This window comes from Lissotriton vulgaris, chromosome 1_1 (genome assembly GCF_964263255.1).
Source record: "Lissotriton vulgaris chromosome 1_1, aLisVul1.2, whole genome shotgun sequence".
NCBI lineage: Eukaryota > Metazoa > Chordata > Amphibia > Caudata > Salamandridae > Lissotriton > Lissotriton vulgaris.
The window spans coordinates 49,091,163-49,106,422 of NC_141685.1; the positions used below are offsets into that span (position 1 = coordinate 49,091,163).

Consider the following 15,260-nt stretch of genomic DNA (forward strand, 5'->3'; position numbering starts at 1 on the left):
GTTTTTAATCAAATCTGTTTAATTCAAAATGATCGTAAATGTTTCCTGGTTGTTCCGCAAAACCAGCCAATCTGTGCGCGAAACTTACCAACAAGCCAATCAGGTTAAGCTACGTCACTACCTTGCCCAACCAATAGTATTGCTGCTTTCAGTATAAGCCAATCAGCTAACAGCTCGCCAGAGTCACGTGAGCCAATCAGTGCGCTAACTGTGACGTATGTTAGCCAATCACAGCGCGGACCCTGTACACAGCCGCTGCAGCTTCTCGTCTCTCACTCTTAGAGCTCACCCCTCCTTTACAAAATCTTTTCACAGTGCCATTTTAAAAACACTTTTTCAATGAATTTCAATTAATAACAACAGAAAAACAAATCATTTGTCTGTTTCGCTAAAATAAAGTGATAGCTTTTACAATCATTCAAGTATTCTTTTACGTGGAATAGACGACGCTACTCTCACAGAATATTCAATCGTTGATAAAGTAAACTTTACTCTACCCTTCTAACAGGTAATAACAAACTCGTTCCCTCTGAATGCACATAAAGTAACAATTCAAAGTTTTGACTCGAACGGAATTACAAAATCATTTACGGGCTTTCAAACGGAAAGTTTCCCTAACCATACAGACATGAAATCCTGGCAGGACTTTAACCAACCATAGAAATCCACATTCATCAGTAAAATAAATGATGTTACCGTACCCTTCACTCAGGTTTGGATACATTCTACTGCTCTTTTCGCAGTGAGTTTTAAAACAGGCTCCTAGTCCCTATACTCGAAAGCTACGATTTCATAGACAATCCTCACTATACATTCTACCTAGCATACCTAAAATATCCCTAATCTTGTGCTGTACGTCCACAACACTAGTGATATATGACAATACCACTATTTTGAAACAGAACAAATGCACTGTGCAACTTCACTTGCACACCACTCATATGCCGGCACAACTAGGAATTTTCACACTGCTGGAAAAAACCTTCCGACAACATATAACAACTTTAACAAACTTAACATGTTTTAGTCATGGATCCTATGTAATTACCATGTAACATGTCAGTTACCATAGCAACCATCCTCTGCTACCAGAGAATTGATCCAGCTCCCCTATAGAAAATATGTCATAGCAACGCTACCCAACTCCACAATACTCACCATTAATCATAAAACACACACAAGGCCCATAAACTGACGGGACATATTTTTGGGCAACTGAATCCTGTGACCTAATTAATAAAACCTATTCACAAAATATATACACATTTATATACGACCACAGTATAAAAAATTCACCATAATATTTGTAAAACTTTGCATTTAATTAAGTCACTTAGGCAAATGGATCTGCTGATGGTAACAAGACCATGAAATAACAAGACCAGCTTGTCTTTTCAAAATCTTATTTATTACCTATTTATTCAAAGAAAGTGCATTTTATTAGAGGAATAGCAAAGGTCAGACAGTTTCAAGCAAAATCAATTAGCATGTTTAATGAAGAATAAACAGTTTTCCATCACCTAAGCCCTATTTTCCCTGTCTAAAACTCACTTTGCCTAAAGGAAAAAAGTAAACGTCATTTAACCCTATTGATCCTTACGTGCTCCAAAGAGTCCGTCAGCATGTCACGCCTAACAGGATTTGGAAAGCGAGAAGCGCTCTCCCTCCAAAGGGGTCAGTTTTTATACCTTTTCTAACTAGCTAAAGTATCTTTATTTCACATTCTTTCTGTGAATCCAAACTTTCCATTGGCTGAGCCATGTCAGTCCACAGTTAGGTCAGCTCTCCTGACCAAGTCCGAGGCCTCATCATAGCCCTTATTGTTCTTAGTTTCACCATCCTTTTTGCTTCCTCAAAAAGATACTTTAGCCGGGGAGAAACTTTACACTTCCTAATCTTGGCAGGCCATGCAGCATCCTGTCCTTGGCTATGACTCCAAGAACACATTCGACTCGACCAAAATTACTTCTGCATTAAACGTTGTCTGTTCAGCAAAAATGCTCTTTCGTCTGCGCATGAGTGACGGCTTCACTCTGGTCAAGTTTTCATAAACTGCAGCACTGCCAGCCATTTTCTTAGGCCCATTCGTAAAACTAATGTATAAACAAACACAAGACATCGATTAATGAAAGAAATAGAGTTTGTTCTGTTACCCACCCACCTTTGCTAATTATTAACCCATTAATAAATGTTACCTAGCCAAAGCATTTTAGCAACAAACAGGATTGTGCCACACAAAGACAAAAAGACAAAACATGACAACACGCAAATAAGCACATGCCATTAATATAACAGCCGCATTTAATTCTGACATAACAATAGACAAAATGAGTTTATTATTTTTCACGAACATGCATTTGCAACATAGAACACATATATGAGCACATATATTAGTCCCTTATGTAGTGTGTGCATTTTAATCTAGGTTGATTAGTATGTTTCACTCCATTCACGTTAATATAATTATCTTTATTATGAGAGTTTAACTTTGCGAGTCAAAAACAAATTTATTTTAAAATCTCGCTCCATCAGTGGCAACTAAAGTAAATGATGTGGAAAGGAAAGTAAGTTGTGTTAAAACTTTTAGGTAGCACTGACTCAGAGATGCTGTTGTATGTATGTGGGTTAGGTAGCAAAATCCAGCCTAAAGCAATTATGAGCAAGGTTGACGGTCACAGATGGTTAAACCTCACTCTAAAACAGCACGTTCCTACAGTCAAACCGGAAGCAAGTGATGCTGCAGTAAAAAACTAGAGTAAGATGTCTAAGCAACATGATCTCATCACTTTCCATTCTCGGCCAGCCTTCTTGGATAATTAATTAGTGTGCTTCTATTTTTGGCGCTCTGCAAGTTTCAAGAAGTTCTTGGAGTTTCTTGTTGCTCAAATGGCTGTCATTTCTGATATTTAGAAGTTTCCCTGGTCTTAAGTGCATGATTTTTGCTCGTGAGAAAGTGTCACTCATAGTCATTGAAATGTCACTCATAATTTCACAATTTTTTTTAAAATGTCACACCTGGCAATCTGAAACCTTGGCAGCTATGTCCAACATCTCCTTTCTCTGTAATCATCCTCTATATCGACAATATTGTTCCTGTGGCTTTATGACCTCTAGCCGATCTTAAGGCAGCAACGCTGACAGGAATCCTCAAATGTTCGTAGACAGCAAACTGAACGAAAAAGTACCTTCAATAGTTGAACGTCTCCCAGGAAGAGGGTGAAAGACCATAATTCACCATGCTGCTACATCATGACGTGACCGGAGGATCATGTTGTTGAAACTTTATTGATGTGGTTGAAAAACAACAGGGTTGAAATGGGCGGCTATGTGGTTGGCAACATGAAGCTCCGTCAAACTAAAAATGGCGGCACGCAATAAAGAAACTGCGCCGGATGACTAGCGGCAACTGCGTGCATGAAACGTTATCCAGAACATGAAATGAGAAAGCAGATGAGGAGAGACTGCGCGCATTGAATAAGTGCGTGCGGTGGGGCTCGCGCGACGCTCGTGCGGTGATGTTCAAATGGCAGCAGTTCAACTGCCATGTCGCAGTGCCAACGCCAAAAGGCATTCCCCCCAAAAATGCCACTGCTCACGTGATAGCATGTACTCTCAGTCGCTGCCACATTTACACACGCCGTTTACAAAAGATGTTGCACTACACACGACAGGTTGCTCCAGTAAATCCTTTAGGGAAGCGAAGTACATGAGAGAAAAAAGACTTGTCTAATCCACTGCCAAACTGTCGACAATTTTGGGAAAGCACACCCTGTTGTGACCGTGGGAAGTCAGTTACTTCCCACAGGAGACACAAGCACAGGCAGCAGCTGCAGCTGGTTTCCTTGCTTGTAGAGGCTCTGTAGACATAGGAGCTTGGGCTACAGCCTGAACAGAAACAGCGAGGACTGGCATGTTTACGTTGTGGGCGACCGATGTTGAGGTCTCTGGTGGGGCTGGTGTGTGCCAATATGTTGAATAAACGCAGCTGAAAATAGGAGTTGTTTCAGCTTGAGAGTAGATACTCAGACACTCCAGACTTGAATAAAGAACTTGACAGGTAGTGCACGTAGATTATTGAGTCACCTCGTTGACAAAAATTGTAGTTATCACTCCAAGCTGGTTGAGATGCTTTAAGAGTATTTATTGTAGATCAATAGTACAGCAGTAATACAGCCCCATCAGGAGCAGCCAGCATGCCGCTCATCCCATTTCCAAGTGTGCTTTTCAGACACCAACATTCCATGTTACATCATCCTTACAGGGATCCACTGGTGGAGCAGTGGAGGACATGAACTGCAATATAGCTCAGATACAACAGGTTGCTTGGTGAAAAATTGTTTACAGGACGAAAGAGAGGGAGTGCCTGTGCCCGCTTGTGGCTTATGGGTTAAAGGGACAGAATCAATTAAGGAGTGGTGGTAGTAAAAGAGGGTTACTTACAGATTGTGTGGCAGGAATCTTCCAGTTCCAGAACAGGTTTTGTTTTCCCAGTCCTTTCTCCAGTATGTGCACCTCTGTCTCAGCTTCTTTGGAGTCTGTCCTGTGGGAAGGACCAGAGTATAGGCCCTCCGGGAACTATGTGAGAACTTGAAGATCAGAAGAAGTAGAGCAGAGCCTCCATGGTATCCCGGCTCTCTCCTCTCAGCCTCAGTGCTTCACCTCACTGGTGTCGGCTTTCATTTCTGAGAGACCAAATCATGCCTTACAGGGGCAGTGTCGCCCTCACATCCTCAGCTCCGAGCCTGTGCACTGCTGCCCTGCCTTGTTTTGTTTCCATTCTTGGCTTGCGCGTACAGTGCTGTGCTGACAGTGTCTGACAGCAGCAGAGATGGCGGCCTCCACAACTACCTCAGGTGGACGATGTCACACCAAAAGCTATGACACGTCTTCGCCATCTATGCTCTCAGGATGTGGAAAAGCATCCCCAATAGTATAAAACTGTCCCAACCCTTCCGTATTTCAGAAAGATGCAGGAGAACCTTACATCTCTGTACATAAGCAGTGGTGTGGCACTAGTAAACTCCGCTACACAGCAGAGGTGGAGTTTTGCCGAACCCTTCTCTCCAAGCAGAGTGCAGAGTGGAAAAAACTTTGCAAGCTTTGTCGGTGGAGTGGGGTTCACCGTCCAGCCCGTTAATCCCTCATCCTCACTCCCCCTCACCCTCTCACACCCTCACACCCTCACTCACCCCCACACACCTTCACCCTCACACCCCTCACAACCCCCACACCCCTCACAACCCCCACACCCCCCACATCCCCTCACCCCACCCTCTGCCCCCCCACCCTCTGCCCCCCCACTCTCACCACCCCACCCTCACACCCCCACCCTCACACCCCCTCACCCCCTCACCCTCACACCCCCTAACCCTCACGCACCCACACCCTCACGCACCCTCACAACCCCTCACTCTCACACCCCCTCACTCACCCTCACATCCCCTCACCCTCACACCCCCTCACTCACCCTCACATCCCCTCACCCTCACACCCCCTCACACCCCCTCACACACCCTCATCCTCTCGCACACCTTCACTCACCCTCACCCCCTCACCCTCACAGCTCCTCACCCTCACAGCCCCTCACCCTCACACACCCTCACTCTCACACCCTCACCCCCTCACCCTCACACCCTTTCAGCCTCACACACCCTCACTCACCCTCAACTTCACACACCCTCACCCTCACACCCCTCACTCTCACACCCCCTCACCCTCACACACCCTCACCAGCATAGCATAACAAAACATAGAATAGCAAAACAAAGCATAGGATAGCATAACAAAACACAACAAAACATAGCATAACAAAACAAAGCATAGGATAGCAAAACATAGCATTACAAAACACAACAAAGCATAGCATAACAAAACACAACAAAACATAGCATAGCATAACAAAACATAGCATAACAAAGCATAGCATAACATAACAAAACATAGCATAACATAACATAAAACCAAGCATAGCATAACAAAACATAGCATAACAAAACATAGCAACACAAAACCTAGCAAAGCATAACAAAACATAGCATACATAAGAAAACACAACAAAACATAGCATAACAAAACATAGCATGGCATAACAAAACACAACAAAACTTAGCATAGCATAACAAAACACACAACATAGCATAGCATAACAAAACAAAGCTTAGCATAGCATAACAAAACATAGCATAACAATGCATAGCATAGCATAACAAAACATAGCATAAAAAAACATAACATAGCGAAACAAAGCGTAGCATAGCAAAACACAACACAACATAGCATAGCATAACAAAGCATAGCATAGCAAAACATAGCATAACACAACAAAAGATAGGATAGCAAAACAAAACATAGCATAGCATACTGCATCACTCCGCACCACCCCAGCATCACTCAGGGGCACCACAACATCACTATGCACTACCACAGCATCACTGAACGCCACAGCATCACTCGTTCGCGATCACAACATCACTCAGCGCCACCACAGCATCAATCTGTGCAACCATTCAACAACACCTTGTTCAAATATGTTCTCTCAATGTTTCAAGCTTTATTAAAAATTTAACAAAAAGATGTTAATATTTCACTTCTGTTCTTGGATTTTCGTCACAATAAAATACACTGAACATATTCTTCACAAAAGTTATTCACAAAAGTTTAAGCTATTGCAAATATAAATTACAATAGCTATTATTTAAGTATTAATTCTTTAAAAAAAATTTAAGCCATTGTTATTTGTAATATCAATACATCTAAGTCACGTAAATACAACACATATTGCATTACAAATGCTATAGGTGTCACATTTGCGAAAGTTAAAACTATTGGCATTGTAAATGACAAAGCTATTACTTTCGCTATTTTCAAAACCAACACAAATACAAAATTTGTCATTTTCAATACCAATAGCTCAAACTTTTCTAATGCGAGACCTATTGCATTGCAAATGCTTGTTTTTCATGGATAGATTGTTGAGAATAATTTCTAGATTTTATGCGTGTTCGTGGTCTAGGAAGGGGGTTCTAGTTCAGTGGGCCAGCAGGTGTGGTCCCAGGAGGATGCAGTGCTCCCAAAGACGAGTACCTCGTCATGCACCCATGCAGTAGTTGAAGAGGGTGGGGCTAAGTGAGAAGCCTTGGGGACTCTGTGTATGATATACTTTGGAACTGAGGAGTAGGGTGGAAGGTGGATGCTTTGAGTTTTGCCTGTGAGAAAGGAGATGATCCATTTGAGGGCATTTCTTTGGATGCCTATCTGGTGGAGGCCATGGAGGAGGGTGTAGTTTGATATGCTGTTGAAGGCTGCAGAGAGGTCGAGGAGGATGAGGGCAGCAGTTGTGCCCTTGTCCATGAGGGCTCTGATGTCGTCCTTGGCTGCTATGATTGCAGTGTCTGTGCTATGGTTGACACAGAATCCGGATTTCAAGGGATCCAGGAGTTTGTGGGTTCAGAGTTGGTTGAATGTTGATTCCTTTTTCTAGGACATTAGCTGGGAAGGTTAGAAGTGAGATGGCTTCGTAATTATTTTTAGGTCTGCTTGGCCCACAGAGGTTTTTTATTTTGAAGAGGTTTGACTTCTGCATGCTTAGATGCAGTAGAGAAGGAGGCCTGGGTGATGGAGATGTTCCGGATGTGGGGAGAGCTTCTTGCTGATGGAGCAAGTTCAAACATGTGGTGAGGGCAGGGGCACCTTGGAGTTATGGAGTGGACGGTGGTCGACATGATGAGGTAATATAAATTTTATGGTCAAGTTGTGTTCCCTAGCGCGTACCCCACCGACTCCATGTACGAGTTAAAGTGCATGTAACTTCCCTCCTGTGCCAGCTATGAAGACGCAAATACATTTGCGTCCACCGTTAACTTGTCCTCTTTCAGATGCACCATGAATGGATTATATAGCCCGTTCCTAAATATGCTATGCCACCGTCTTTTTGTAATACACTTTTTACTTTTTCCTGCTCTAGCCAGAGTAGGCCCTGAATTCCTGCCATCTGAACCATTTTTGTGGCTTCTGGCTCTGCCCAGGCTACCTCTGTACTCGTGAACTCTGTCCTACATTCAGCGCGACCCCTCGCGCTCAGCTCAAGCCTGCTTTCTGCCAAGATTGACTATAACCTTCGAGTTATCTGTTCCGCCCCCCGAGAATACATTCCTGCCTACTAGATCCTGTAAACATCCTCTCCAGCTGCAGAACCAAAAGACCGATCTGTCTTAATGCAAGTAATTCATAGCCTCTGTTGCCATGCTTCCATGGAAGGCCCCATGCCCCCCACGCTTTTCATACAGACACTCAGGCGCTTATACACGCACTCACAGCAAGTATAGAATAGCTTCTGCTCTAGAGACCTTTCTGCCCAGATAGCTTAGTTCCTAAACATCAGATATCAGATATGATAGAAGCACAAGTTGATCTGACATGCCAGACTTCTGTCTCTTTCCGCCAGTGTAAATGTCAAGTCCCCTGCACCCCGTCAATCACACGTCATGCAGCTGCGCGCGCACCCAAGCTTCCGATTTCTGCTGACATTGCAACATTCTGTTAGCACCACCCCTTGGTGCCACCCACTTGCGTCACCTATCAGTGACGTTTCTAGCACACACCTCTAGTTTACGCCTCTTGATGATGTACTAGTACCACGTGTATACTGTTATCTTGTCTTATCTTGTCTTCTCTCAGCTGTTACGCCTCTTACATTGAACATTATGATGTAAATCAAGTATATAAGCTATGTATTGTCAATAAACGAGAGCGCGCTCATCTATCCCTTCTGACACCCTGTGTGGTGGTCAGAACATGATATCCTGATTCCTTTATGAGGAATAAAACCCTTAGAAACTCTTACACCACGGACTCTGTTTTCCTTCATTCTGATTGAGTTATTATTGATTAAGTACTTACCTGCATAGAAATTAAGAGAGTAAATTAATTATTTACGTCATTTTGGCGCCCGAATAGGGACCCCTCCCCCACCTCACGCGCCGGTTGGCGCGTTGCATACTGTGTCCCCTGCCATCAGTTAGATGGAACACACGTGTACTGGCAGGATTTCCTGCATCTCCCTCTGACCCACGGAGGTGACGAAGACTGCAATCAGTGCCCAGACGAGGCGGTGAGGAGTGCGGAGGATCCCGACCAGAGCCCAGCCGAAAGAAGCAAGGTCCGAGGTGTAAAGAGGCCCACCAGTTTTCCGAAGTTTTCCGAAGTTTTCCGAAGTTTTCCGAAGTCATTCCGAAGTTTTCCGAAGTTCCGAGTCGAGTCCAGTCGAGTTTTCCGAGGCCTTCTGTTTTCCGTGCTTCCCGGTGAGTACCATTGCTGGGTCGTATCTAGACGGGTTTGGGTACGCAAGTCCGGTCTGCACTGTTTTTAGGCAGTGTATCTGTACTGTTTAGCAGTATATCTAGTATTCCGAATTTCTGAAATTCTGCACTGTTACAACAGTGTATCTGTACTGTTGAGCAGTACATCTAGTATAGAGGGGTAGCCATCTATGTTTTAAATGTTTTTGTAATTAATGTCGTGGTATGAATGATTGTTTTTGTGCATTATTGTGTTTTCTTGTTTAAATAGTTACAGTCGAAATTAAGTATCAAGGATCGAGCATTTCAGTATCAAGTAGGCACAATGCCGTTTTTTAACAAGTTAAAGCAGATAGGAACTAGGAAAGGGATGTTAGAGGAAGAGATTCCAATCCCCCCTAGGGACACTCCAGGTAATTTCATGTATAATAAGCATGGCATAGACGCCATCCTGTATCTAGAGTTATGGACCGATTATACCAAGCACCTAGAGGAAAGATACCGATGGTCAGTTAACGGAACATGGGATGCCGAGTGCATCATAAAGGTAGAAGAGGTATTACGGAAAAAGAAAGCCAGACAATCTCAGAAAGACGCCATAGAATTTTGGCGTAAGGAATCACATAAACGTGCTGAAAGAGCACTCCGTAGAGAAGACAGACTTAAAGAATCAGAAAAGGCTCAAGAAAACGAATTAGTTACTGAAGGAATTCGAGTAAAATCAGAACAAATAGATCGCATCCGAAATAGCCAAGTGAACAACATGTATCTTTTGGCCGAAGGTACCCCTGACGCCATTTCAGAAATACCGAAAAATTTGCCGTCACCATTAGTTCCAACTAAAGTAATGCACAAAACTACTAAAGACATATTCCTAAATTCATACCTAGACGATGTAGCACCAGCTTACACCAATCTGCCTGTTCGTGCCCTGCCTACAGACAGGGACGGGGGTGGTATTCCGCCCCCAGGTCACGTTCCGCTGGTACCACAACAGACTTCCCCTGTTCCACCAGCCCCGCCACTTCCCGTACTCAAAACTGACCTACCGAAACCACGTTTGCCTGATCCACCTAAACGACAAGTTCATGTTCAGATACAGACTCCGCAGGGAGATAACGCACAAGCTTCTGTTTTAGGAGGTGCGACTGCGGGTCCTCAGACCCCGCCACCAACTCACAGATTCAATCTCAAAGATATGCAGAGTCCTCTCACGTACAGGTCTCCCCACTCTTCTAATTCATCCCGTCTCGACGCATTAAAAGAAAACATGTCAGTCTGCAGATATGATCCAGTACCCGGAAAAGACGATTTAATGATATTGGCATCATTACGGTTAAGATCCGCTACTGATAACTTGTTGTGCTATGCAGGAATGAAGGATCGTCTAGACAGAATATATGAGTTTGTTCAAACAGGAAAGGACCCTGACAGTATTAAGGATGCCATGGAGAAACAGAAAGTTGGCATGCAAGCACTGATACTACGATTTTTCATAAACTGTCTAATAAGAGAACGAGACAGGCCCGGAACAGATCAGAGTGAATTAGACGCATTGAACAAGTGGGGTCAAAATATAGCTGATGGAAAACATGACAGACAAAATTGCATAGCCTCTATGTACAAGAAGATCAGGAAAGCAGTGATAGCAGCACACCAGAAAGAGAAAGAAAAGGTTTCCTCTGAGGAGGAAGAAATACAGGAAGAATCCGAAAGAGATATAGGCACCATAGCATATGTAGGTATATGTAGGTAAAGCCCCAGCATCTATAGTCAAGCACTGAAAAGACAACTAGATTGTATTCAAATGCCAGTTAATACAGCCTTACTACAGTACGTCGATGATCTGCTGATCACCGCACGAAGTGAGCCCGAATGTGAAAAAGCATCACTGACCGTTTTACACTTTCTGGCCGACAAGGGACACAAGGTGTCTCCTTCGAAGCTACAATTCTGTGTTCAGCAAGTTGTGTACTTGGGTCACTTGCTGTCCAAAGTGGGGAGACAGCTCACTCCCGATCGCATTCAGTTAATCGTAAACATGCCCCGACCCCAGTCACAAAAGGAAGTACGGGCCTTCATAGGCCTCACTTCGTACTGCAGACAATGGATTCCTCAATATGCATTTCTAGCTAAACCACTCATCCAGTTAACGACACAGGAGGCAGCGATTTCGACTGCCCTCCCTTGGACTCAGGAACACACACAAGCTTTTGAAGATTTAAAGAAAGCCTTATGTCAAGCACCAGTTTTAGCGACACCATGTTACAACAAACCGTTTACACTTTTTGTTACAGAACGTGATGGTACAGCGTTGTCTGTCCTCACTCAAGATCAAGCAGGTTCACATAAGCCTTGTGCTTATTTTTCTAGTACATTGGATTCAGTAGCCCAAGCACTCCCTGCGTGCTTAAAGTCAGTAGCAGCAACAGCGTTAGCAATCAGACAGAGCGATTCAATTGTTCTAGGTCATCAGTTAACAGTACAAGTTCCACATTCTGTAGAGGTTTTGTTAAACAGAACCCAGACTCAACACTTGACTATAGCACGATTGACAGGTTATGAATTAACACTATTCCAGCCACACATAGAAATCAGACGCTGCAGTATCTTAAACCCAGCAACACTGTTACCTACAGTTATGACAGATCCAGCTCCACATGATTGTATAGAAATAATTAATGCAGTAACTAAGCCTAGACGAGACTTAACAGATGTCCCATTGACAAATCCCGACCTGACACTTTATGTGGACGGTTCATGCCTGAGAACAAGTACAGGAGAATTAGTGGCCGCGTATGCCGTGACCACTGAAACTGAAGTTAAAGAAACACATCGTATTGATACACTGTCTGCTCAAGCAGCCGAGCTCATCGCTCTGACCCGAGCTTGTATTCTAGCCAAGAACAGAAATGTTAACATATACACTGATTCCCGTTATGCCTTCGGAGTTGTACACGACTTCGGAGTCCTCTGGCAAGAACGAGGTTTTCTGACTTCCCATGGGGCCAAGATACAACATGGCCCCCTCATTCAAGCACTGTTAGAAGCAATACATTTGCCCTCGGGCATATCAGTCATGAAGTGTAAGGCACATACTAAAGTCACAGATTCTGTTTCCCAGGGTAACGACCTGGCAGACCAGACAGCAAAACATACAGCACTGACTCACATCCAGAATACTGATGTGACAAAGACAATAGTTCCGACAAAGTGTATGACAATTAGAGATCCCGCCCTAGACGTAATTGACATTCAGACACATGCTACTCCAGATGAAATAAAGAAATGGATTGAACTAGGAGGGGTTCAGACAGATCAAGGTTGGGTGACGAAGGGAAAATCTATATGGTTTCTCCCTGACGCAATGGTTCAAGTCATGATAAATACAGCACATAGCCCGGCCCATCTAGGAGAGAAAGCAATGCTAGACAGTTTGCAAAATCTCTGGTACAATAAACACTTACGAGCAGCCGCAAAACAGAAAGTGCGTACTTGCATGATCTGTTGTCAGTTCAATCCAGGTAAAAGCGTCCCTGTTGAGCAAGGAGGATTTCATCCTCCCGATCACCCTTTTGAAGTCCTCCAGATGGATTATATCCAGATGAATAGCTGTCGAGGTTTTAAATATGTCCTTGTAATTGTTTGTGCTCTGTCCCGTTGGACCGAAGCATACCCAGTCCCAGACTACACTGCTCCGACCACTGCCAGACAGTTGGTTCGTGAATTCTTCCCACGGTACGGTTTGCCCCGTGTCGTGTATTCAGATAACGGACAGCCGTTCTCGTCCGAGTTGATGAGACAGGTTTCCCTTTTGCTAGGATATCAGTGGAGGTTCCACTGTGTCCGACATCCCGAAGCAGCAGGCCTTGTAGAAAGGCATAATCAGACACTAAAAATTCGCCTTGCCAAGATCTGTCAGGAAAAAGGGGTCGACTGGATAGTCGCCCTGCCCGTGGCACTATTCTACATGAGAATGGTCGCCCATTCAAGATCAGGGCTATCCCCGTACGAAGTGGTCTTTGGCAGACCACCGAATATGTGGGGGACGCCCATTCCGAAAAAGATCACTGATATTGATTGTAACATGTTGACAGATTACCTTGCCTCCTTGATGTCTGCACTCCAATCATGTCGTTCACAGGTTGCCGCAGCCTTCCCTGACAATACCGATGTGAAGGCGCATGAGGTCCGTCCTGGGGACCTGGTACTCGTCCGGAATTTCGACCGGAAAAGTCCGCTGGAGCCCCGCTGGAAATCCCCGAAGACCGTTCTGCTTACCACCAGGACCGCTGTGAAAATCGAGGGGAGAAAGGGGTGGGTCCATACGAGTCACATCAAACTTTGCAATGAACTAAAGAACGGACTGAAACAGGACTCTGACTCGTCCACCCCCACCAAAGACTGTGTTGAGACGAAGGATTTTACCGTTGCCGAACGAGAAAAGACTCCCCAAGAACTATATCGAATGAAGCTCCGATCTAGCAAGTCAGACAGTTTAATTGTTTAAGTCCTCCCCTAGGTGAATCGGTTAAATAGTTTCTGACATGTATCCCCTAGATCGAGATAGAGAGAGAGAGAGAGAAGCAAAGAAACGTACATACTGCAAATCACTGCGTAGTCACTGTATAGTGACGTTGTTAATAATGTTTTTTCTAAGTATTTTAATTATTATTGCCAGCATTCTGCTACCTATATATTGGCCTATTTTCAGGCGTGAACAATCTGCTTACAATGTCTCTGCTGAACACACTTTTAGTGAACTTCCTGCACATGAACTCTCTTACAGACTTGCGCTGCGCAACAATACATTCATTAGTATGTTACACCATTCCCATCAGACAAATAATGCTACAGACTGTTGGATATGTGGCCGACTCCCTCCCTACCAGAATTACAAGGGAGCTCTGCCCCTCTTTCCGTACCCGTTCACTCACAATGGCTCCTGCGGAGCATGGTTCAAAATAATTAATTCCTTAGATCCCGATATTGCTGTTTTCGATGGGGGCTGGGTTTGGGGAAACTTGAACTTAGTCCTGCTCAACGTCTGTTACCCTGATAAAGAGGGACTTCCCACTCGAATAGGAACTGATCTAGAAAATGAAGTATATGGATTAGGTAACTACACAATTAGCCTTATGATCCTTACTGTTGAATCCGAAGCTGCTCCAGTTCTGCCCCATATGTTAGTATTACCAGTCACAGGTGACTTATGTGTTAGCAAGAAAGGTTCAGTACACGTAGGTCATAGTAAATGCACTACTGTGGTCGAGTTCAGTGACCATGGTAAATCGTCCTTTAAAGCTACCAGTCATTCCTACTTTGTTTGTGGTCATACCGCATACATACGTTTGCCTCCAGATTGGGATGGTACCTGTTACATTGCATTCCTTCTGCCACCTGTTTTTCTAGCTCCCCCTGATTACCATAGAAATACGAATTTAGCTCCGAATAGACCCAAAAGAGATATTCCCCTTGTCGACTACACAGAAACGGCATGGGAACAGTACACTGATTTCAATAAAGGATTCTTTTTCTTCCTAGGACCTGTCCAAAACAGTAAATTGATACGCAGATTAACAAGAACACTTGAAGCAGTAGTACATGAAACTGCCTCCGCCTTAGGTAACTTAACAGAGGAGCAATCTGCTATGCGGGTTGTTGTCCTTCAAAATCGTCTTGTAATTGACGTCATCTTGGCAGATAGAGGTGGAGCCTGTAAGGTCATCGGGTCAAGTTGCTGTGTTTTCATTCCACAAAATGCACCATCTGTCTATCAAGCTATTACCCGTCTACATAAAATTGCAAATCAGATACATCAGAATCCAGGCACCTGGACTTGGTCCGGTTGGTTCTGGACTACGTTAACAGCTTGGGGATGGAAGATCTTATCCTTCCTAGGCATTGGCCTTGTTATAGTATTCAGCTGCTGCCTGTGCTTGCAGTGTGGGCCAGCAATTTGTG

At 44.1% G+C, this 15,260-nt stretch overlaps 1 protein-coding gene across 1 annotated transcript in view; it reads right to left on the reverse strand.

The window, feature by feature from the left end:
• Nucleotides 1–1,927: 1,927 nt before the first annotated feature.
• Nucleotides 1,928–15,260, reverse strand: part of LOC147737183 (uncharacterized) — a 39,386-nt gene continuing 26,053 nt past the window's right edge. The window contains exon 3 of the mRNA XM_086923090.1: nucleotides 1,928–2,093. Within this exon, the coding sequence (XP_086779216.1) occupies nucleotides 1,928–2,093 (166 nt within the window). The remainder of the gene's footprint in view (nucleotides 2,094–15,260) is intronic.